Source organism: Anser anser (genome assembly GCF_964211835.1).
Source record: "Anser anser genome assembly, chromosome: 10".
Classification (NCBI taxonomy): Eukaryota; Metazoa; Chordata; class Aves; order Anseriformes; family Anatidae; genus Anser; species Anser anser.
Window position 1 is genome coordinate 3,057,649 of NC_139730.1, and position 24,293 is coordinate 3,081,941.

The window sequence follows — 24,293 nt, forward strand, 5'->3', positions numbered from 1 at the left end:
ATTCTTCCTTCCAGCTGGAAGTGCAGTGTGGAAATTACCCGTACCTGGTGGGTTTATTTGTTGTGCTGAGAACCTCATGGTTTTAGAGAAATTGCTGTCGTCTTCTGTCTCGGGGTGTCTACAGCCAGCTGCAGGCTGTGCTGGGACCTGCGGTCGCGCAGAGGGTTTTGCAGGATTTGTAGGGTTTTGTAGGGTTTATAGGGTTTTGTGCAGAGGGTTTGGGTTTTTTGACTCCACACTTTAAAATCAAGCAGGAAACAGGTCGGCTGCCAGCAAATCCAACCTGGTACCAAGACCAGTGCTAAAAAGCACCACAAAATAGGACTCAGACCAGCCGCCAAACCCCACCTCGGCTGCCTTTACCCTTTCCCTGGAAGTGCTGTTGTTGGGGGGCTGTCAGGGAAGGGGGCCGTAAAAGTTTTATTGGCGAGACAGACAGACATTGCCAGCCTTGGCGTTCCTTGGGAAATAAGAGAAGAGACAGCAGATAACGCTTTGCTCCTTTATTAGATCGGGAAATCATCTATAAAACAGAAGTGGAGTCGAAAGCGAGCCCCCGTGTCTGTCATTACGGCCGAGCCAGCAGCAGCCAGCCCGGGCTGGAGCCCTCCACGAAGGGAGATCCCAAAAGGGCCAGAAGTGAGGTGAGAGCAGAGCCACCGGCCACGTCCCCATGACCCAGGAGGGTCGGGGGGAGCCAGGGACCCTGCTTGGGCAGCGAGGCCAATTCCAGCTCTTCTGTGCTGCCGGAGCAGGCAGTGCCGGCTGGAAGGTTGTTGTCCCGTTGTCCTTCAAGCTTGGCCCCTTGCAGATCCTTGCATCAGTACGTCCAAGTGCTGGGACATCCAATATTCAGCCGTGACGGTCAAAAACTGGAGGAACTCAGCCCCGGGGGAAGCTACGTGCCCAGCGGGTGGCGGAGAGCTTGGGCATGCTCGGGGGGCTGGTGGTGAGGCACCGAGGGACAGCAGCGAGCCGTAAAATGGCCCTAAAAGCAGCAAGTCTGAGCAAAGCGAGGCTGCTTAAACTCGTGTGGTGTGCCAGGGCTATCAGGCCTCTTCCGTGCTTCCATCAGGCGGCGTGGCAACCAGCAGGGAAGTTTTATCAGATATTAAAACCAGCTTTTGGATTTTCTCCTAAAGCAGAGTGCTAAATCAACCTCTTCACAGTAGGTTTTTTTTTTTTTTCCTTTTTTACTTTTGTGTGCTGTTTCCTGCTCGGCCCTTCTACCTTTACTTCTATCTCTCTCTCTCATTTTCCATCAATTGTATCTGTAACCGTTTTGTGTTTTATTGAGCATGAATGAACGGTGATGCCTTTTAGATGAGTGGTATTTTCATCTGAAGATGCTCGTTTAATAGACGCCCCTGCTCAGCTCTTATCCCAGCAGTGCTCGGCGTTTACCAACACATTACTTACGCCAGCTTCGCTTTGGAGGCGAATTAATTGCGTGGAGAGGTTTTCTCCCCTTCTCCCACCCTAACACAAATTCTGCTCGTCTGCTGGTGGGGCGTTAGGGGCCTGCAGCGCGATTTGGGGGCGGCGTGAGCTGCGTAGGAGCTGCAGCATCGCTCCTGACGCCGTCCACCCTCCTGATTGATCTGAAGTCATTAGGAAGGGTCCGGGTCTAGCCTGGGTGCTGGAATCAGGAGCTCAGCTCTTGGAGACAGTGGTGGATCCCCAAATACCTTGTTGCAAGGCATCGCTGCCGCCCTGGAGGTTTCCTGGGCTGTGCAACAGCGGCTGGACCTAGGGATGCTGAAACGTGCCTCAATTGCTAACGATTTGCTTGTTTGGCCCAAGGATTGTCACGAGGATTCCCTGGAGGTCTCCGATGGTCGAGTTAGCCCAAGGGAAGCGCTCAGCTGTCTCCTGGCACTGGTGAGAAGCAGGCTGCTGGTCACCGCGATGACAAAGGCATGCGAAAAGCCAGCAAGGGAATCGTTTGCCTCCGTCGTGCCAGGGTGCAAGGCAGCGTGCGGGGGCCAGCTGCGGGTGGCAGCGCTGCCGTGGGGCTGCTTCGATCCTTCTGGGCTCTTCTTCGCCCACGTCTGAAGAAACCCCGCTGCCTCTGATCCCCCTGAAGCCCTCCGAAGCTGGCCATGGAGGGGAGAAATGGCCAAGTGTTGATTTTGCACGCTGCAGCCAGAGCTGACTCCCTCCAGAGAGCTCTCACCTGCATCTTGTGGCACAGAAGCAGCATCGGGCACCGACCAATGCACCCAAATTTCCCCTGGATGGCACCCGGGGAGCTCGCAGAGGCACAGAGGAGGCTCTGCAAGGAGGCTCTGCCCTCTGTGGTGGCCTTGAAGCCCGCTGCCGTGTTCAGAGCAGGGGAGGAGGCGGGATCGTGCGTGCCCCCCGGGCTGGAGATGAGCTCTCCAATTCACGTTTCCGTGCCTGGGAAGGGTTGTGCAGCCTTCGTCCCCCGAGGCTTGTTCTCTTCTTGCTCCTTGTGCAGCAGCTGGCAAGGGAAGGGGCTGGACCTTGTGTCCTCGACGAGGCACTCTGCCAGCTCTTCGCTACACCAAGACAGATTTTTCCTCGTGATCCAGCTCCTCGTTCAGTACCACAACGCTTAAGAAAATCAGATATTCGGTAAGTGTTCCTCTGGGGTGATGACCCTGCCGAAATCAGCGGGGTGGCTCCTGGGGAGAGCTATTGCCCTGCATGACTGCGGGCTGCGAGCCTGGCCCTGACCCCTGATATCAGCATCTTCATCCCCTGCTTGGTGTGTCCCCCATCCGTGGTAATTTCCTAGCGGATCGGCTCCAGTAAGGCATTAGAGGAACGTGAGTTAATTTTGAGAATGATGCATAAAAGAGGCGGTGTTCATCCAGGCTGTCCCTGCTGCTGCAGGCTGTGCATCCGTCCACCTCTGGGCAGCTCGTGCATCTCTCCATCGAGCCGGGAGCAGTGAAAAGGGCCGTGCCTGCAGCTCCCCTCATGCCCACCTCGTTTTGCAAACCATCAGGGGCATCTTGTGCCCTCCCCGGCCCCGCTGGATCCACGGCCGCAGCTCCGCGGCGCGCCGCAGCCCTTCCCACACCGGCCGAGCGGCTCACCAGCCAAATTTCTCGCGCGTCTGCCTTAATTTAGCTGCCTTAATGTGGGCATCTCGTCAGCTTGATTTCCCCCGTGGCTCTGCAAGTCAGCTGGGGCGCCGGGGCCTCCCATTAGCGGTCCTGCCCAGTGCCAGATGGCGGGTGATGGCTTGCGGAGGCTCCGGAGCTGACGTGCCCCATTGTGCGGTGACACAAAAGCGAGCCTGCCTGGATTTATTTCATTTTTTTTCCCCCCTTCTGCTTTCATTTTCGTTCGGGGCCGTCACCGCCCCAGCTAATTCCTGCAGCTCTCTGTTTGTTTGTTTCGTGTCGCTGTGAGGCTGCTGCTGGGGTTTTCCACGCGGGTTCCTCCACGAGCATCTTGCTGCTTCCCAGCTTTCATCCCACACCCACCCGAAATCCCTTCTTGGACAATTTGGTCTCAAAACGGAGTTATTCGGGTGTCACAGTCACTCCCAGGAAGCCGTTCTGCGCTGCAAGGTTTTGTTAAGATGGACTTCGTCGCCGTCCCGGTGATTTCGGGTGTCCCGGCAGGTTTGCAGGTCTCTAGCAGCCTGTGCTGCAGTTACGCATCTGCTCCTGCGTTTCCATCTCTCTTGTTAACAACAGAGGCGCCTGCTTTGGGGTGCAAGTGTTTTTTCTGATGAAGATGCAGATTTGAGGAGGCAGAGGACCGATTGCCCAGGCATGGCGCAGGGAGGGCTCGGCTTCCCCGCGGGGGCTCCCGGAGGGTCGGGCTTAGAGGGGTTTGCCTCTGATTTCCCCAGCGTGCTGCAAACACCGGGGCAAAGCTCAAGTTCAGAGCCCAAAGCCAGTAAAAATGCCCCCCTGCAGCCCCACTGGTCAGGCAGTTTGACCTCTGCCTGCTCCCTAAAACCCACATCGTTTTTGCGATGCTGCCGGGCCTTGACTTCAGCATTGCCCCAGCCCATGGGGGGCTTCCACGCACACGTGCGCACCCCAAACCCTTAACAGACCTTAATTAAAACAAAGTCTCGTGATGACAGGGAGCTGAGGTGGCTAAATGTGGTCCAGTCTGGCATGCGGATGGGAACTGCTTGGCTACTTGCATGTCCAGCCCTTCCTCCCTCTGCCCCGTTGCCTTTCCTTCGGCAGGGGCTGTGGGTGCTGAGCCCTCCCCCAGGCTGGGTGCTGGGTGCTGGATTTCTCTTCAGGATCTCCTCCTGCCTGTTGTTCATGGCACTGAATTTTGCTGCCCAGGGGGTGTTTTGCGGCCCACCCCCTCTTGCCATGCTCATGCTTCTTTGGGTGTTTGTGCTTCCCAAAACGCATCCGTGGGTTTGGTGACGGTCTGCTGACAGCGAGGAAGACTAAACGGTGAGATTTGCCGTTTCCAACTCCTCCTTGAGAGCTGCCATCGCTTTCTTCCTCTGCGTTACCATCCTCCACCCCCTTCTTGTCTTTAATTCCTGTCCCGTGTCCCCACTCGTGTCTGTCTTCGCGCTTCGGATGGAGTGAGTGGCTGCTTCGGGCGGACCCGGCGTTTCCACAAGGAGAAATACAATCCCTCGGCTTGCTGTCACCCCGGATGTCCGGAGGGACCCCTGCACGTTGTCCCCAGTGCTGCGGCACATGTGCCTGCGCGTGCACGCCCCATGCCCGGCCATACGCGTTCGTGCCGACAGCCCCACGCGGGTACGGGACCGGCGCTGGCACTTGTACAGAAACCCGATGCCCTTCTCCCAAGAAAGAAATGAGGGCAAACATCAAAACCCCACCGGCCGTGCAGCGGGGCTGATGTGCCTCAGCTAGGAACTCTCCCTTTGAGGTGGTAACGGCCTGGCCAGCAGCCAGCAGCGGCAGCCGCCCGGACGGAAGAGGGGGGCTCCCCGAGATAAGCTATTTCCAGCCGGCGAGGCTCCTCGCGGCGAGTAAACAGAGGGGAAAAAAGGGACGAGCTCCGCCGACGCCGTCATGTGTCCCGCTTCCGTGGATTTGGCCTGTTTTCTGCAGGGCGGCCGTAATTCAGCTCGGGTCCCCCTGGGCGGCTGCCAGGAGGATGGGAGGCTGCCGCTCTCGCCGGGGAGCGGGCAGGAATCGATAGACGTAACGCAGCCACGGGGATGAGATGACCACCGTCGGCTTCGGCGCTGCTGGGAGGAAAAGCAAACCTTTGGGGGAAGCTGGATGTTCTCAGTTATCACGGCGGTTGAACCCTTTCTAAATCTTCCGTCTTAGCACCTTCAATCCGGATCAGGTGGCACTGTAACACAACGGCACTGCTCGCCGCTGGGGACGGGAGCAGAACGTTTCGGATGATCACGTGCACGAGAGAAATTCGGTGGTGAAATGAGCAGAAAGGAGCCGAAAGCAGTGTTTTGTAAGCTTAACTCTGTGCCCGACTTCCTCTGCAGCTGCGCTTGGGTCCTTGGCCTCTCGTCTCCTCCCCACGCGGTGGATGCCGAATATTCCCCTGCGGCGGCGTGCGCAGCTCCTCTGCAGCAAGCGATGGAAATCCAGCCTGCGTGGCTCTTTTTCTCCCCTGAATTGCTTCTTCAGTCGACGTGCGCACCATTCCCACCTCCATTCCAGTCCTTAGGAAAGAAGGGGAACTTTGTCACGCCCGGCACCGTGCATGGATGTGCTGAAAGAAATAGTGTTCCGAGGGACTTAACGTGAATTTCCCTCGGACAGAGGAGCCGTTGTTCAGGTTACTCCCTTGCGAAGGAAGGGATCCTTCTTTCTGCTGCTCTCAGACTCGGCCTGGCCTGCAGGGGGGCTTTACCCCGTGCCCATGCAGCTCCTCTCCGTGCCCTGGCCCTGCGCTGCTCTCCGGGGTGCTGGGTGTCCTGGAGGTGCTGTGCCTGGGTGCAGTGGTGCCGTGCAGAAGGGCTGAGGGTCTCCATGCTGTGCAGGGTTTTTTTGCCACGTGCCACCGCAACGCCTCAGATTGCACAGAAAGACGCAGGGAAATCATTTTTGAGGCGTTCCCGGGACACCCAGCACCTCCTGCAGGCACTCATCCAGCCGCCGCTTGCTCCTGCGGTCTTCCCTGGTCAAAAAAACTCCCCCTGCGGCGGGGCCGACCCCGTGCTCGGCTGCCGCGGCAGCAGGAGGGGAAACGAAGAGCGAATTAACGGCGCTGGGGCCGCTCGCTGCCGGCCCGCTAAAAATGGCACCTTGCCCAAGCCTCCTATAAATCACCAGTTCCATTCGGAAAGGAGTTTTCTGCGGTAATTAATGAGCCAGTATAAAGACATTAAACGGAGACTGTGCGGTGATAGAAAGGCTTGTCATTCACTGAGCCATCTTCCCCCATGTGAATAACCACGAGGGAACAAAGGCCAAACTCCTTATAGACTGAAGTGCACTATCTCTGATAGCTGGGAATGAAGTAATTCTCTGAAAATAACAAAGGCGCGGTGAAATACATTAGTAAACTAATTACAAGAGAGCTGGTAAAAACAGATGCTGAAAATTTAAGGCTATTATTGGAGTGATTGCCAGCAGAAAAATGGGGGCCGACAACAAAAAAAAATTAAAAAAAAATGCATCTCATTTAAAATTCATTAGCCTGTAAATCAGGACGGCTCCCTGTCTGCGAGCAGGGCTGATGGCATTTCCGTGGGCAGCGATGATGAAAAGCTTCCTGCCCTTCGCCTCTCCGAATTCCGCCGTCGCCTCCGGAGGTGCTGAAGCGCAGCGTGCGCGCCTTCCCAAACCCCAAAATCTGGGGTCTGCGGTGCCCCCCGCGCGCTCCGAGGTCTGAGCGGGGCTGTTCGAGGTGAGGTGCTGCAGCGGGGCAGGATGGTGCCTTGTGCTGTCCTGCCCTCGCTGTGCCGTGCTCGGGGGGCTCGCTGCCTCTCCGGGCTGAGGCAAAGCAGGATTGCTCGTCCCCGCTTGGTACCAGAAGCAGCTGGCTGCGAACAAAGCGGTCCGCGGCCAAAACCGGCTGCGCCGGAGCCTCCTCTCATACCATCTCCCGTCAACATTTGGGAGTGGGATGGGAAACATCATTATCGTGCGACAAATCAAAACGGTAACCGTGTAATTTGTCTTAATTGTCTGTGTCGGAGTAGGAAAAACACGAGGCGCTCCGGATGGAAACCTGGCAGGAGCGAGCTGCCTGCTGGCAGCGCGCTGCGCCTCGCCTCGCCGAGCCCAGCCAGCCTCCTGCGGGCTTGTGGCACGGCTTGCCCTTCGTCTTCTCGGGATTTCGGGGGTCTGCAGGGGCTCTCGAGTGAGATAACTTGTAGGTATTTTGCAAACGTGCTGCAGAGGAGAGCCTGGGAGGCGGCGAGGTCCTGAAGGAGACGATGCTCGGAGCGGGGTGAGTGCAACAGGAGGGAGCGGAGGCACCTTGTTGTGGTGCTGGAGGGGAGGCCAGCTCCCCATGGGGGAACCTCCCGCGATGCTGGGGTTTGCCCCGCTCAGAAATTCACCCTGCGGAAACCCAGCAGTCCTCCGTGGTTCGTGGCCACCGTCGCCCCTGGTGCCTGCCCGCGGTGCCGGTGACAGATAACCTCTGCCTGAACCGCGGGTTCGCGAGCCCCATATGCAGTCCGCCCGAGCAAATTAAGAGTTGTTTATGACATTTAATACTCCCCCTTCCCTCCAGCAGCAGGGCAGCAGGACCACGGGTTTGGCTTCACAAATGGTCGCCTCAGGACACACTAAATGCTGTCACGAGCCAGAGAGCAATTTCGTCTTGAAAAATTACTGCAATAGCGCTCCCTGATAAAGGTCTCTCCCAGCGCTGCAACCCTCCCTGCCAGAAACTTCTTCTCTCCCTGAAACCAATTTAAGAGCGCTAAAGGGGCTGTTTATTAGGCGATTCCCCTGCAAAACAAGAGGGTGCTGGAAGACAAATCGCCACCCCGTGCTGCTCGGTGTCGCAGGTAACGCGATGGGATGCTGACGGGGAGCGCTGCGTGTTCGAGGGAGCTCACACGGAGCATGGAGCTGCAGCTCAGGCATCCGAAGGATTTCCAGGTGCCACAGCAAAGTCCCTGCAGGGACGCCCCATCGTCATCCTCCCCGCCTCGGCACTTTGCTCGGGCAGAGCAGCCAACTCCTCCCTTGTGGGCTGCTGCAAAAAGGCCAGCGCCTGGGCTGGGGATGGCTCGAGGTCATTTTGTGCGTTGTGCAAAAAATTCAGGAGCCACACTCGCAGATGTTTGCCTCCTGGTGGACTTGAGTCATGAAGCAGTAGGTTTTTTTTTTTTTCCCCCCCTGCAAAATATCTGTTGCACGTTGCCCCCCGTGGGCAGCTGCTGTGCCGCGCCGTGAGGCATTGGCTCGCTTGTCTCCCTTTCATCCCCGTCCCGGGGGCTTAGGGCAGGGGGAGAAAAGCAGGCCAGGTGGAAACTTGGTTCTTCAGCCAGAGGAGTCCGACTGATGCGGCATCAACCTCGTTTAAATGATTTCACTCAGCTTTGATGGAGGACGAGTGAGTGTGACAACAGCAGAGACCTGAGGATGCGAGATGCAGAAGTGCCAAGAGCCTGGACCGTCCGTGCTCCAGGGAGAGAAAGGGACAGCAGAAGAGGAATAAGCGTTCATTTGCAAACGTTGCAAACAAAAAGCCTGCAGGTCTGACCCTCTTTCCATCTTCATCTGCCGGGCACGGGGCGAGATGGGGCTTCCCCCCTCTGTCTTCTCTCCACGTGGTGTAGGTGCTCCTGAATGAGCTGCGTTCCTCCGAAATCTCTGCCTCGCTTCAAACTCTCCCGAGCCTTGCAGCCTGTTTTCCTTTGAGATCTGAGGCCCAGCGAGGACAATAGAGATTTGGGATTTTCAGCCCTGTGATTAGTGGGCAGGGGCAGAGGGGATTTTCCCCTGTGCTGGGAGCTGTGCAGGCTGTTCTTTAACATTTCCCTCCCTTTCCAAAGCCGAGAGAGAAAGGCGATTTTTCTTCCCTTTAGATGTGAGCGAAGGCCCCCGCTCCTGCTACTCCCGGCGAATTAAATAGATAAATGGGCGGCGCTCTTGTTCACGCTTCACTATGCACAAAGCAACTTGCATGCAAAATCGGGCCGCTGGCAGTTCAGCAACAGCCCCGCACAATGGCACCATTCGACACGCGGGGCCGGCTCGCAGGCTCTGCAGCTGGAGCGGCCACCGGGCTGTTGTGACGCGGGCGTTTTTATTATTGTTATAAAAACGCATCTTAAAAAAACAAAATTAGAAAGAGAAGATAAAGTGTTTTTTCTTAAAAACTCGGAGAAACATTCCTGTTTGAGAGCAGGGCACAGAGAGGGCAGGATGGGGTTTGTGATGTCTGTATTCCCCCCGTCTTTTCTGCCAGCTCTTTTTTTTTCCAGGCAAATCCTCGATTTCCAGAGCGTGGAGAGGAGCACATAAAGTGACCTCTGCCTGCTAAGCCTTCCCCTGCCAGCTTTCCTGAAAATGCTCCCCGGCAGGTCGCTGGCTCAGTGGTGTAGGTGCCCTGAGCTGGGAGGGGATTGAGACGTGATCCCCCTGCTCGCTTTGGGGCTGCCGTCTCGCCGGGAGCGCGCTGGGGAAGGAGCTGCAGTGCCAAGCAGGATGGGCATTTAATAAATCTCGTGGATCCAACCAAGGGCTGGTTCTGCTGGAGCTGGGAGCCTGATGTGAGAACAGTTCAGGTCTGGGTTTAACTGGAAGAGTGGCTCCTTGAATTTTAAAAATAACCCTGACTTCTGCCAGCCCATGCAGAAATTCAATTGTTATTTGTAAGTTGGAGATTTTAGCACGAAAATCAGCAGCTTCGGGATAGAGCCACTCCTGGAAGGGGAAGGCTCTGCCCGTGGCTTGTTCTCTCTCCCTGGGCAAACCACGTGCCTCCCAGGATTCGTCTCCATCAGCTGTAACGGAGCTAACGAAGCCTGCCCTCCTTGGCAGGAGCATCTGGGAGCCCAGGTACTGCGGCCGTGTCCCCATTAAACTCTCTCGTTCCCCGCACTGTGTTAACCCAGAGGCATTTTAACCACGTGCTCCATTAGAAGAGGCCTGAATTTAACAGGCTGGAGGCAAAAATGCGGAGAAGGTGTCTTTGCTTGTGGGCTGTCTGGTGGTGAGGATGCTCAGCACCTCCCCGGCATCCTCCTGTATCGCAGCCAGCCTGGGCATCTGTTTCCCCACAAGTAATTTAAAAGCAGAAAGCAAAGTGCCTGCAGAACTCGCTGGGCTTCCCCAGTACTCTCCTAACACCGTGCTTGGCACCGAACCTTTTAAGTCTCCTTCCTACCCTTGTGCCTGCACTTGATAATAATGTTTGCGTTTTAATGATTCCAGCAGGCCTGGGATTTGCTTTGACATACCAAGTTAATGTTTTCTTTTTCTATATCAAATCTAGGTCAATCTCTGGCTTAGCACTAATGCTATGCCGAGCGAGAAAGGATTGGCCACTAATGGTTTCAATTTAGTTTTTTTCGTGGAGTAAAGGAAATCTCATTCAATACCTGTTTTCATTTTTATTCTATTGGCCTTTCCACACGGGATCCGTTGGGCTGGGGAGAGTGTTTGCTCTTTGATTAGAGGAGACCCAGCAAAGCTATTTGCCAGAACGAATCTTCTCTGAATATGGATGAGGATGGATGAGAGCCGCTGCTCACCTGCGTGGTGCCGTGTCTGCAGGACGTGCCGTGAGGACTGCGCGCTGGTGAGGGTGAGGCAGTGGGACGCCCCCAGCATGGGCTTCTCTCTGGGGAAGAGAACCAACCGCCCAGCCCCATCCTAACCGAGGTCCTCCGTGGTTCGAGATGGGAGAAGAGGTGAAGAGCAGCTCACCTGCCTCGCGCTGCAGACCTGCCCAGCTGCCATCTCTTCTGCGTCATCATCTTCAGGAGAAGGTGCACCCATGCGAGCGATGTGGGAGGGCTCTTATAACCATCCCCATCTGCTGCAAGCCTTCTCCTGTAGCGTTTGGTTTTTTTTCTCTCCCTGCTCTGTGCCAGTCTGGGTGTACCACAGCCAAAACCCAGCTGTGATGGCAGCAGAAGCACTGAGACACCGAGGCTCGGAGCTCCATCAGTACGGAGCAACGCGAGTGCGCGATTCAGGTCTGATCTCAGGGCTGGCTGACGCCTGGAGCTGGAAGAGGGCAGTTTAATGGAACAGGGTGACAGACACCCCGTGTGAGGATGGTAAAGAGGAACCTGGGGCAGCACCAGTTCCTCCGTTGGCACGTGGATGCTGTGATGCTGGATGACCAGAGCGATAGGTAACGCAGGCAGGTGGATCAGAGGCTGCCTCCCCGCTTAGGAGCTCACGGGGGCAAGGGGCTATTGCGATTGCGTGTATTTATTTTTTAAATGATTCTGGCCATTAGCATAGAGATTAGATGCAGCTCCCTGGCTGCTGGCCAGCCCCACCAGCGTGCAGCTCTGGGTGTCGGCTGAAACAAGAGCACCCGGGTGATAACAGGAGCCGCGGCGTTTTCCGCTGGAAGACGAGCGCCAAACGGGAGCGAGCACTCCCGGACGGGTTTGTTGCAGTCAGCTGCGGCGTGTGTAAAAATCTTATGGGGAACAGCAGAGATTGAGACCCTCCGAGCAATGCCCTGCACAGTGGCCGTGCTCACGCCGTGATTTATGTCCTGGCTGAGAGCAGCGTCCAGGTAATCGCTCGCCTTCAACTTTTGGTGCTGCTTTACAGGAGGTGCCACGAAAGCCTTTGTCTGTGCAACTGTAAATAAACTCGTAAAGCCGTGTTAAAAATAGCGTTTTGTAGCTCGGCGCATGAATATTTAATGCATCTTCTGCAAACCAGCTGGTCTTGGCAAGGGTCACAGTGTTTCCTAGGCGTTTAACATAAAACTGTGCTTCAAAGCCACATTATAGGGTCGTTGAAGAGTAATATTTTACTTAACATCCTCATAACTGAATTATTTATAACTGCCCATGTTTTATTCATGATAAATATTAATACTAGTGTCTTTAAGAGTAGAGGTTATCGCTGCAGTTTTACCTAGGAGAGGTGATATTATTGAAATAAAGGGACGCCAATGAATTCTGCAGCCGGCAGAGCAGCGTCTGTGCTGGGGCTGGGCTCATTCACACCTCCCTCTTCTTATCAACCCTGTCAGCCACCGAAAAACCTCAGCGCTGAGCATCTGTACCTTTGAAAGGAATTTTCCTGCAGGCGTCTGAATCCCAGCTTTTTTTTTTTTCCTTTGCCTTTCTTTATTAACGAGCTTTGTGCTGTTCTCGTTAATTCTCGGATTCGTTTCTTGGTGAGAGCCCATCAGCTTTGGGTGCAGGATGCTCGCCCTGACCTGGGCCTCCGAGGGGCAGCCTTGACGTATGCTGCAGCTCCCTCGAGCCCCCCTTGCCGCAGGGACCCCCGGTGACCCCATTGCTTTCAGCAGCCCCCATCGCTTCGGCGAGGGGATTGCCTGGTTTGGGGGCTGCCGGGGGAGACACCCCAGCTGCCTTTGGGCTCGAGCCCGCGTGGCTGGTTGCTCTGGGCCACGAACAGTCCCATTTCCAGGCTGAATGTGTATAAACGGGGTAAATTGCCATTGCTCTGCCCCTTACTGTAGGGAACACCGCGTTACCTTTCATCCTGGGAAAGTCAGATAGGTTTGGGCTTGGTCTTTTCACCTTGTGCTGCTGCGTGCACCCCTGGCAGCCCGGCTGGAGCGTGGCACAGGGGGCTGCCAACCCGAGAATCCCGACGTGGGGCTGGGGGCACGTTCTTAGACCTGTAAACCCTTCCCAACCCCACGGCCGTGCCGTGGCTTCGCTGCACGTTGTGCCGTCAGCTTAACAAACCCGCGGCGAGCGGGCTGAGAGCGACGGGTCGGGGAGCAGCGCGGGTTAATGCAACACATATTTAATGTATGATTGCTAATGGCCACCTCCCATCTGCCCGAGCCCGACTGGAGTTTGCAGCTGAATGGTTCAGCTGCCCTGACACACATGCAGCTTGTTCCGTAGCCGAGGTACATTCATTACGCCTGACGCGTGTAAAAGGGGACGAGGCTTTCTCGCTGGGGAGAGGCATTATCGGGCTGGGCTGGCGGAGCAGGGGGCTCTCTTGGAGTTTATTTTATATGATAATGTGAGAGATCTTCCTGTGGATGCGGCGCCATAAATGAATCACGAGCTAAATAACCACTGGGATGTTTATTAGCCTCGAATATGTTTATTGCCGAGTCAACAGGCAGCACCTTCCAATTAATTAATAGTAATAATTACTGTATTATTTATGGAGCTCTAACAGCGTGCCAGAGCCTTTCTGCGCGATGCTTACAGCTGTGGCTGTGCTGAAACGGGCTGCTCCGTGTTCACCCTGCGTGGGCACGCCGGGGTTTGTCCTTCACCGGCGGGTGGCCCCAGCCCCAACAGCCGCGGTGGGCTGAGCTGCTGAGCTCTGAAGCCCGCTCTTGGTGCTGGTGGAAGCCTGGTGCTCTGCGACACGGAGATGTGACCATTACTTCCATTTCGCTGGAAGGCAGGACGTGCAGTGAGCCCAGCAGAGATGGGGATCAAGTGCAAACAGCCTGGTCTTCTGCCAGGGTGGGTGCCTGACAACCCCGTTTGCCAGCTCTGCCAAAGTTCCTAGGTCCCGTGAAGTTGCTGGCGATGGATCTCCTTTCACAAGCGACCGTTTTTGTCTCTCTTTGTGTCTTCCAGCGATGTCCGACTTCCACATCCACCCGCAGAACGCAGTGGTGGAGGAAGGGGGCGTTGCGAGGTTCCAGTGCCAGATCCACGGCCTGCCCGAGCCCGTCATCCTCTGGCACAAGAACCGCATGCCGGTCAACACGGACAACGAAAGGTAGGACATGTCCGAACCACGTGCTGCTGTCCTTTCCCCAGGGGGAGGCAGGAGAGCAGGCCTGCTTTTACCCCACAGGTCTTCTATGACATGACTGACCTGGGCTAAGACTCTTGGCCAGCATTTCTGCCATGGAAGACTCTTTAGATTAATGTTATGGGTTGTGAGGGCTCCTTCTGGCCAAGGGCCATGCAGAAAGACGGCATTTCCCAGGAAAGCTAGATAAACCCTATTAGATGATTTTGGAAGGGGCAGAGGCTTTCATTGACCTTCCCCAAGAGGAAGCAGCCCTCTTCCAGTTTGATTTTCCAGCCTGGAGAGCCCACACAGCAGTCCTAGGAGAGCCTGGAGCAACTCTGGCATCCTTCATCCCTCTGTGACTCCATTTTGAGCACGTCTATCCGCACCAGAACCATGACATGGTCTTGCAAGCGGCTCCCAAAACTGAACTATACCACGACCACCAGACCTTCCTTCCCGGGTGGGTTCCCTTAGCGGGTGGCAGCAGGGAGGCTCCGCGGAGCGCGTCCCGCAGCGCCTCGGGGCTGCTGTTTCCCTCCTGCAGAGAAGCCCCAGCCGCCCCCCTTCCGCAGCCGAGGCCTTGGGGCGGCACGTCCTCGCTTCCTGCGGTTGACAGCCTGCTCCCTCCGCGTCGGAAATCTCCCTGGCCACGGTTTGATCATCCGAGCAGGGTACAGGTGGCAGGAAGCCCGTGCTCCACGCCGGCAGCCTCCGGCGGTCCCAGCTGCAGCTCGGGGGCTGCACAAAAGCAATGGCAGGAGACCAGGTCGCAGCGCACCTCCATCGCCCGTTGGCGTCCGTGCGTTGGGAATAGGCGAGACCAGGAAGCCGTAAATATTTTCCTGAAAGCCCCTATTCTTGAAACAGAACTTGGTGGGGTTCTTCGGAGGCAGGAGAAAACGTGAGGCTTGGAACAATGCCTGACCTTTTCAGCATCACGGTGAACTTACAGTAAAAAGGCCCAAGAGGCCCAACCTCGCGGTGCAAAACTGCAACTGTCAGGTTTCGTTTTTCATTGTGTTTTTCGTCTGAGCTTTTTTTAGCCCAGCACAAGGTTGCTTCGTCAAACTCAATCTCCTCCGAAGGCTCCTCAGTCACACGAGTGCTAAACCGGGGACGTGGCAGAGCAGGGCGGCTGGTGCGAGGTGGTATCGGCAGGAGTAAAGGGTGCAGAATCGGGCCTGGCACCTTGTGTGCATCCTGATGGATGTTGCAGGATGGGCGAAGTCCTCCTGAAGTCCCCCATGCATTATTGCCACTTGCTGCTTGAGCCCAAGGTCACTGGTGTGGGGATGGACAGATGTGGCACGGATCAGTGTGACCATGACTTCTTTTCTCCAAGACCAAGGAGGAAGAGCCAGATAACCCCGAGCTGTGCCCATCCCACTGCTTCGCCTCTGGGGCCAGGAGCTCGCCCAAGCCCTGGAGGACACGGTCTAGGAGCAGCTTTCCAGGTTTTCAGTGTCCTGATTTTGAACAGGCTTTTTGTAGGAGTAAAGTTGCAGGGGAAGGATTTCATTGTTAGCTCAGTGGATTAATCTCTGACACCAGCGGGCCTGGGTGATGAGGGTTGCATCTCCAACTGAATTGGATTTCTGCATTAATCACGCCCGGTGCATTTCTGCGTATGAAGTGTGTATAAATTTGTATGCCGAGCCTTGCACTTGGAGGCTCTGAAGGCAGCATAATAGCTTTGGAATTGAATCTTCTAATGCTGTGGGCAGATTGTTAACAAAAATGAAGGCTTCTTGTGGTATAATTCATCCAAAACAACGGGCGTTTTAAAGTCCCGGAGAGATTGCAATCAACTTGGGGACGTGTAAGACTGATTGCTTTCACGCTGCCACCGACACCGAGCCGCGCGTTTGGCACCCGGCGCAGGGAGCAGGTTATAGGCACTTAACCATATGCTGATCCGGAGCAAGGTATTCTTCATCTTCCAGACGGAAATGGATTATTAACTCATCACGGTGTAATGACACAGCACCGAGCAATTTAAACACGCAGTTGCCAAGCAACCCGTAATGTATGTACACGTATAGATGTCTGTGCGTGTGCATGCGTGCTCTAAGTGCATCTAGTTTGTATATACAAAATATTTATATTTATGTATGCCCACACAATGTTTATTTTAAAGACGCTTTTCCGTGCATTCGAGGTTTTGATGTTGCACGGATTTGAGTCCTGTGTCAGACCTGGAGCACACACTTCCCCCGTGCTTGTCCATAGACTGACGTGTCAGCTGCCTTCACATGAAAATGCACTTCCAAAGCTTTTCCACAAGTTAAAGAAGCTTCTACTTTATAGCCTTCTATCGAAAGCCATCCTTTCCCAAGGATGCATCAGAAGATGAAAAAAGGAACGCAACCTCTGCAAAAGAAGAGCAGAGGCTCAAATATCGAAAAAGCAAACGACTGAAAAGCAAACGTGCTCAGCCTGCTGGGGTCCGCATCATGCGGGTGGTAGCTGCTTTTCAGCTGCTTTTTCATCACCCTGCTTTCCCATCATGTCCCGCCTTGCAAGTCTTCATTTCTGCTTTTCTCTTCCCGCAGGTACACGCTGCTTCCCAAGGGGGTTCTCCAGATCACGGGGCTGAGGGCAGAGGACAGCGGGATTTTTCACTGCGTCGCTACCAATATTGCTAATGTGAAGTTCAGCCGGGAGGCCAGGCTCACTGTGTCAGGTCAGTACCGGTCCTGACTGTCTTTCCCCCTTCCTGCTGCTGTTCCGGACCAGGACAGTTTAGCTTTGGGCTAATAACACCGAGAAAAGTTCCTCTGTCCAGCAATAGCACATTCCTTGTTCTGTATTGTTATTAGTTCCTGCCAGATCGGGCCATTTGATAGCAGAGAAATCTGTCTCTTTGCCTCTAAATTAGTGCCAGTTTCTGGGGAGAGGGAGGACGGTGTGAACATGAGTTACAGCAGCTTTGCATTAAATAAATTCTTTAGGAAATGCGGAAGATGCATCATCTCCTTATGAGACCTGCCCACTCTGGAAGTAATTGCAGCACACAGGGTGATCAATTATTTATCTAATAGGGGAGTTATGTTCTGTAGGCTGTGAGCATTACACTGCAACCAAGGTGGGCTCGCCTTTCTTTGGAAGATGAGAAGGAGAAACCCTGAGCACCCCAGGCTGGATTTGGGCTCGGTTCCCCATCCATATTTGAAGTTATTGGCAGAAAACTGGCTTTCACCTCTGAAAGCTCCAGCTGAAGAAATGGCAGTACTTTTCGGTCCCTCTCCAGAAACAGGTCCAAAGCCACATACCTGCTGGTCTTTTGTGTGCTGTGCAAGCAAACCAAAGCATTTCACAGCCACACTTTGTTCGTGCACAAGTTAGATGTGTTGGTGACAGCATGCACGGACCCTTTACATGCAGCAAAGGGTCTTCCCCCCGAGCTGTGATCCTTCTGGCCTTTGGTGGCATGTAATTGCTGGTGACTGGAAGCTTGCTAGTGTACACCTGTGTGTCGGAGGCTCACACCTGCACCGAGTGCCAGGCTGGCCTCTGCCGACTGGAAAAAAGCAGCACTTGTGAAACGGGGGAAGCCGAGGAAAGAGTGATGCTGTGTACGTCGCCTGGTGGGGAAAGCGAGCAGGTTAGCTGGTTCTGAAAGAGCTGGGAGCTTCTGGTGCCTGCTAGCTAGCTGTTTTCTTGATCTACGTGAACAGTAGCCACGTGGGGGGGGGATGTACAGTGAGTTACCGACGTGTTGAAGTTCTTTGTGTCAGTTTTCTGGTCTGAGTTATTGTTTCTCACAGGGCAGAAAGTGCTAGTTGTTGTCAGCTGACCATCCCTCATCCCAAAGGGATATTTTCCAGGTTTCCTGTCTGTGCAGTGCTTGTGGTTTTTCTCTTCCTTAAGGCAGTCGGATGTTGAATACGGGCACAGTGTGTAAGTGTGTAAGTGTCTGTGAAGGGCTCGGACCGTGCTTCAGTTACTGCATGTGAGCAGAGCTGCAGGAACCGCACGTCTGCACACTCGCAGCCTGTTGAAAGCACGTTACCCTCTTCAGAGGAGGGTCCCCTGGCTGGGACAGCAACTTCAGCTGTTGTTTGACCTGCAGAAACCCTCCCTGGGGTGGGAGAGGAGGAGGAGGCTGGCTGCTGCAGGGGAGGAAGGAGCCTGCTCGCAGCACTTCCCTTCCTCTCTCAGCACAGATCTGTCTTCCAGCCCTACTGATTGATTATTTTCAAGTGCCTGCTTAGCGGAGCTGCTCCCAGGGGGCCGCCTGCCTCTCTGCACTGACACCTTTTCAGCACGAGCCGCGTCTCTCTCTGCTGCCGTCCTTTTGATCAAGATCTAACAGCCCGTGCCAGCGACGCTCCCATCCCTGCTAGAGTGCCTGTCACTCCTGACGGTGCCGGGGACCTCCCCACCCTCGCCAGGATTGCTGCTGGCAGAGCCCCTGGGGACTGCCTGCATCATTAGAGGCTTTTTCCCTTTCAAAATAAATCCCCCCCAGCTTGCCCTAACCCCCGTCATGCTCCTCCAGCAGCACTTGCCTACTGAGAGCCCCTCGTTTTGTCACTCCTCCCTTCCTGATGCTGCACCAAAGAGTGTCCTGGTAGGAGAAGGAAACCTCCCCGATGGTCAGGGGGCAGCCGCATCCCTCCTGGGTCACCGTCCCTTCTGGGGACCTGCGGGAGCTGCCACTGCCACCAGCATCAGGCTCGGCAGCGGTGGAAGTGCCGGTCCCAGAGATGGGCAAGGTTTGCTCAAAGTCAGGGAGCTGATCCCACACCCAGGAACCCGCCTGCATATTGAGGACTTGGAGCGTAAATCAAAGAGTGTGATTTTTGTTGTTGTCGTTGGCAAAATAGAGAGTTTTATAAATTTTGCTCTGGTCTCAGCTCCCGTCTGCTGATATTCTTGGGTGACCTTGGACATTTCATTTCATTTTTCAGTGTTTTGAAATATTGAAATCAGTATATAATACGATGATAATATCGTATTATTCTAAGCGTGGACATTTACCGTTGTGATTTAGAACAATAAATTTACATGGCTTTTAGAGGCACTCCGAGGTACCGAGCGGGGAGGTATTGTTTTCAGATCCCTTGGGGTTAAGCAGCCGGTCATATGAATTTATTGTGCATTCTGGTTCTCATCAAAAAATCTGCATTTTATGGCTTGCGGTGAAATGCGTTCAGCGAGAAAGTCAGCTCTTAAGTCACACCGACACGGTGATTTTTCTTGGATTTTGCCCATTTAGACGCAGCCTCGGAGTGGCTTTGTCGCTCCCCGAGCAGCCCCCGGAGGGATGGTTAACCAGCGAGCCGCTCCGATCCGTGCTGTGCGATCCCCCTGCTGCCACCCTCGTTTCAGCCCCTGAGGTGCTGCGAGAGGGTGATGTTAAAAAGCATGGGAAGAGCCCTCGCAGGTCGTTTTTGGGGCATCGATTCGCTTTAACAAGCTTTTGGGAATGTCCGTGTCCTGGAGACGGTGCGGGGTGGACCTTACAGCGAAGCCTCGCCGGTGGCAGGGCTCTGCTCCAGCCTCCCCCGTGCCCCAATCTTGCTCGGGGGAGAAGAGCAGCGCAAGTATTCCTCTCTGCAGGTGCACGGAGCATTTTTTGCCAGCAGCAGCTGTCAGATTGTTTAAATTCCTTAAACACTGCTTGACCTCGGCGTTTCTGGCGTGCAACCCAGATCTCATCAGCAAGGGAGAGCATAAAGGGAGAAGGCTAATGCAGAGGTTGTCGTTGTTCCTGTTTGCTGATGGAGAACTGAGAATATCTCCTTTTCCTCCTCTTCTGTTCCCCAAAAATGGGAGTGGAGGCCAAAGGGAGCTTTGGCCCAGGGGTAAGGCGCTTTCTGGTGGCCCAGGAGATGCAGGTTCAGCTGTGCTGTACCTGACACGGGATGATAGTTTGGCCCTTGCAGTCTCCTTTTGTCCGGTGAAATGTGGTTGTCTAGTTTCCAATGTCCTTTTGCCAGAGCTTTATTTTAATATTGGTCCGTGCATCATCTTGTGTGATGGGTTTCAATCTCGGCTGCTGCCTGTTTATGCTACCGTAGTGCAAATAAACAATTTCCGGAGTTTTCTCTCAAAAAGATCCCAAGTGGGAGTCAGAGACTGCCACCTCCACTTCCTTCTGTGCCCCTGGACAGGGGTTTTGGAGCAAATGACACCAGCAGCAACAAAGGATGCTTGCACGGAGGTAGATTTATGCGTTGTGGACCACACAGATTAATTAACAAACCGAGATGCTGAAAGGTGAAGCAGCTCTTTCATTTATTTGCGTAATGTCTGAATAAGTCTGTATAAGCTGTCCTGTAGCTTGTGTCCTCCCTGTAGATCACATCCAACCTGCAAATCTGCTCACTGCAGCTCGCAGCAAGGTTCCTTCTCTGTGCTGCCCATACGTGGGTGGTAAGAGCTGTGCCTATGGCTGGGTGTGCCGAATTTCCCCAGAAATAGCAGTGCACACTTAAAACACATGCAGACAATGCAGCTGCCTCCCGAATGCTGTGCTCCCTTCGTTTCACGTGCATCTCAGATTTATTGGGGATTACACCAAACACATCATCGTTACCTAGAGGATGAACGAAGCCCTCTGTGGTTCCACTAAACAGGAGGAGGAGATGAGAGGCCCCAGGGATGCCTTTTAACAGTGATGCTGTCCTTGCAGGCTCCCACTCCACTGTTTACAAGGACCCCATGATTCTTGTCGGACCGGAGAACCTCACGCTGACGGTGCACCAGACCGCGGTGCTGGAGTGCATCGCGACCGGCAATCCCCGGCCCATCGTCTCCTGGAGCCGCCTAGGTAAGCCCCGGGGCCGACCGGGATTTCTTCCCCTCCTCTGTGTAGGAAACAGGTGATGCCAGGGACTATATCACAAGTGATTCGCCCTTTCCATTCCTACGGGGATTATTTGCAGGCTTGAAGTGCTTTTTTTTATCTTCTTGTCTGCGCTCTGTTTTTTTCTCCCTGCCAAGATCCTGTGTTTAGCGGTTAGAGAAGTGGGCTGGTTAAACCCGTAGATGTTTCCTGAAAGGTGATAATTTTAGCGTTCCCTGAGTGACAGCGTCTTCTTCAGCTGCATCAAAAACATCACCACTGTTGGCCCAGAGAAGCAGAAGCGTACACAAACATGTCTTCCGTGTGAAACAGACTTGAAAGAAACTTGCTGTCTGTTCAGAGAGCTGTAAAAAATCGTAGGGGGCAGAGAGAGCTTAAGGTGGCGTGTCTGAAGCTCTGAAAACACAGATGCTCACCACTGGGGTCAGTGATGGTTTTTAATCAGCATGAAAACCAGAGCCAGTGTCTGATGGCATCACGCAAGCAAAGTGCAGTGTTTCTCCCAGTCCGAAAGCGAGGGCTCTTTTAGGCTTTTACTGTGATAGTAGCTCAGAAAATACTTTGTGCGGAGCAACACTTCCACCGCTCAACAGAAATCTGCGCCGAGCAAAGAGCTGATGGCTTTTCATTTATCTTCTGGAGCTCGTAACCGTGCGAGCATGCTGTGGGGTTGGGGTCAGTTAGCATTTCCCAAGCCCTCGTGCTCTGTGGGGTCACGTTGTTTTCTGAAGCTAATCTCCCCGAGTCACCCGAGGTGTCTGTGAAGCACGAGCGGAGATAATCCTGCCCATAAAGCAGTGCTGGGTGCAGGGCTTTGCCCCCGTGGCTCTCCGAGGGCCGTGCTGGTGGGGTCTGGCCTGGCTCATGGGACAGTGACTTCCCACTCAGAGCCGTCTGCGAGGGGACACAGACACGTATCCGGCAGCAGTCGCACTGTTTCTCTGTGCTTCCCCTCCAGCTTGCTTCCTCTGGTGGCTTATAAAATCAGCTTGTGTCTGCTAACTTCTTATTTTTCCTCCAGAGCCATAACCATCAGATTGATGCTGTTTTAAAAATTCCCCAGATAAGCTTTATCACTGTTTTGGTTCTCTTGGACACAAGGCAGCTCTACGTTGGAGCTCAACTATAATAAACTACGTTATAATTGCCTTAATTATAAGTGCTTATTACCTTCTTCAAAACACTTGTCTCTAAAGAGCAGTGCAGTAATGAAGATGTAATAGCTTCGTGCTATGTTTGCCTGGATGGTGTGAGCTCAGCATTGCCTTCCACCAAGAATAAATACCCTCCCCACATGGCCTTGCAGCAAAGCAGCAGATTTAGAGCTCCTAAGTGGCAAAGGGACCCCATTAGTTTCCCTCCCCTTCAGTGTGAATGTTTCCTGTCCAAAGAATCAAAGATCTTGTTTCTTATTGCACCAATCTAGACAGCAATGGGGCTTACAGGCTCTCTGGTGACTTCGTGGGCCTGTCATCTCTTTGTAGAGGTTTCAGAAGCACTTTGATGTCTTCGTGTCTCTGTCATCTGGAGGTGGGAGAGGGGTTACGCTGGACAGGGAGGTTCTTCGAGCATCTGTCCTCTACAGGTGGCTTCCTCCCCTATGAGGGTCTCCTTCCTCAGGTTCTTCTGGCAGACCTGGTTCAGCTTAAACAACCGATTAACGACATACCTTGGAAGAAAAACCTTCATCCACTCCAAGAAATAATAAAATCCATGGCCATGATGTCTTAAAGAGATGCAGCTGGTTTAGCAATAATTTAAATGTAAAGCTCACTTCTATGTGAACATCTCTCTTGCTTGGTTGAGGGAAAGAGCCACGGTGTTGCCATTACACCAGGTCTGTGCACAGGGCTTGTTGCTGTTCTGGAGTTTCTCTTTGAACCCCTTTGCTCACAGTTTTGACGTTGTGGCATTTTTCTGTCAGAAAGGAGCAAAGAACAATTTTGCTTTTACAGCTTTCAGTTGCAAGGGAAGCAACATTTGCACTTCTTGCTTTGGCTTTGCGAAAACCTGGCCGGTTTTCAGGGGGAGAGGCAGCTATATTTTGCTTAAAGGAAATCATTCCAATTCTGGGCCGGTTTTTGAGTGTCACACAATCAATTTTGAATTTAATTTCCTTGGGAATATGTTGTAGCCCCTGACCACAAACAGAATTCCTGTGTCTCGCAGCGCATGAAATGTCAACATTCATTAGAGAGCAGGCTCTGAGAGAAACGTAAAATCATTAAGGGTTTGTTCAGGGAAGATAGGGCTTTTCCTTTCAGAGCTACGCACTTCAGGCTGGGACCTGTATGTGTGCACAAATGAATATCCCGGGCACTTACTGCAAAGCCTTTTGAATGAATGACGATTTTAATGTATCCTTACCCTTTAAGTGACAGGCCACTGAGCTGGCCTCCATAAAAGGTACCAGGGCAGAATAATACACTATTTAGAGAGATATAGAAAAGTGAGGCGAAAAAGAAAAGACAGTGATTATCTGATAGCGTTATACAGAAGTTGTCAGAAAGGGTCGCACAATGGGAAGGAAATTACTAAAGAGGGAGCCATTCAAAAAGTAAACCATACAACAATTGTAGGAGCCAATTAATTGGTAACTTATTGGACACAGAAGCTTGCAATAGATGGCTGACTGGTTGACAGGAGCGCCGTTCCTGTAAGTGTTTAGAAATAATAGAGTAAATTTCACCACTTCACATCCTGAATAGTCAACTGTTGCAATGTACTCTAAATATGCTAATCCGCGGTGCCCGGTGTCGGACAGAGCAGGAGACCCATGCGTCTAAAAAGTGGAAGGCTACTATGGCACAATACAAAGAATTCACAAAAGACCTAAATGATCAACATTAGAAAGTTGTTACTTTCTTTCAACTCGCTACTTATAAAAGAAAGGCGTTCGTGTTGTTGCATATTCATATCGCCCGGCACGTTTTAACGGGTCCCCGTAATTGGTGCCGGTGTGCCAATCACTGGTTGAGCAGGCGGAGAACGGGCTCCAGAAAGCATCACATACACCTAGAAAAAGAAATAACGGGGCTCCCAAGCCCCGGACTTCACCCCAACAGGTTTATTAATCAGTCACTGGCTGCTCTTCACAACCGGCTGAACCTTCATCCCTCTTCAGCTGGGGAGTGAGATGATCTGGCAGACATTTCCCCCTAAACTGGCTTGTTCTCAGGCCTCCAATTTTCTGCTTTTGACTTCATAAAAAGAGGTGGAAGGTCATAGTAAATGAGCAAGTTTCAAGCCTGTGTGGGTCCGGAGAGCTCTGGGGACAGAGCAAAAGGGTTAGTTTTTGCAGTCCTTTGGATCTCCACCATGGAGAGATGACTTGGTGATGGAAAGCAATGCCAGAAACGTGGGTTTGCAGAGTCTGAGTCTCTTGATCCAAGCCACTCAGTTCTCCCTGTAAGAAAAACAGGGTTAAAAAGTGCAGATGTTGCTCTAGAAACCCTTTCCAGGACTTTTTGGAAAGCAGCAATTGAGCGAGAAGCCTATGGGCTGATCTGGCACGGTGATCCTGGCCAGCTGCTGGAGGTGGCCACGCTCCCCGAATCAGATGGCAGTCCCCTCGGGATTTCTGAGCTTGGAGGGCTTTGTTCTTCAGGGAAATGAAAGATGCTTGGCTGACAGGAGACGTTTCTTCGGAGCATCACCCCTGTAATTAA

The 24,293-nt window shown here is 53.5% G+C and overlaps 1 protein-coding gene across 4 annotated transcripts in view; it reads left to right on the top strand.

The window, feature by feature from the left end:
• IGDCC3 (immunoglobulin superfamily DCC subclass member 3) overlaps positions 1-24,293 on the top strand; it is a 91,044-nt gene that overhangs the window by 37,579 nt on the left and 29,172 nt on the right. For all 4 annotated transcript variants that reach the window (XR_014588604.1, XM_083849966.1, XM_083849967.1 and 1 more), the window contains 3 exons: positions 13,646-13,790; positions 16,364-16,494; positions 20,452-20,589. Coding sequence is in view for 3 of the 4 variants with exons in the window: in XM_083849966.1 (XP_083706092.1) it covers positions 13,646-13,790; positions 16,364-16,494; positions 20,452-20,589 (414 nt within the window). In the remaining variant the exon portion in view is untranslated. The remainder of the gene's footprint in view (positions 1-13,645; positions 13,791-16,363; positions 16,495-20,451; positions 20,590-24,293) is intronic.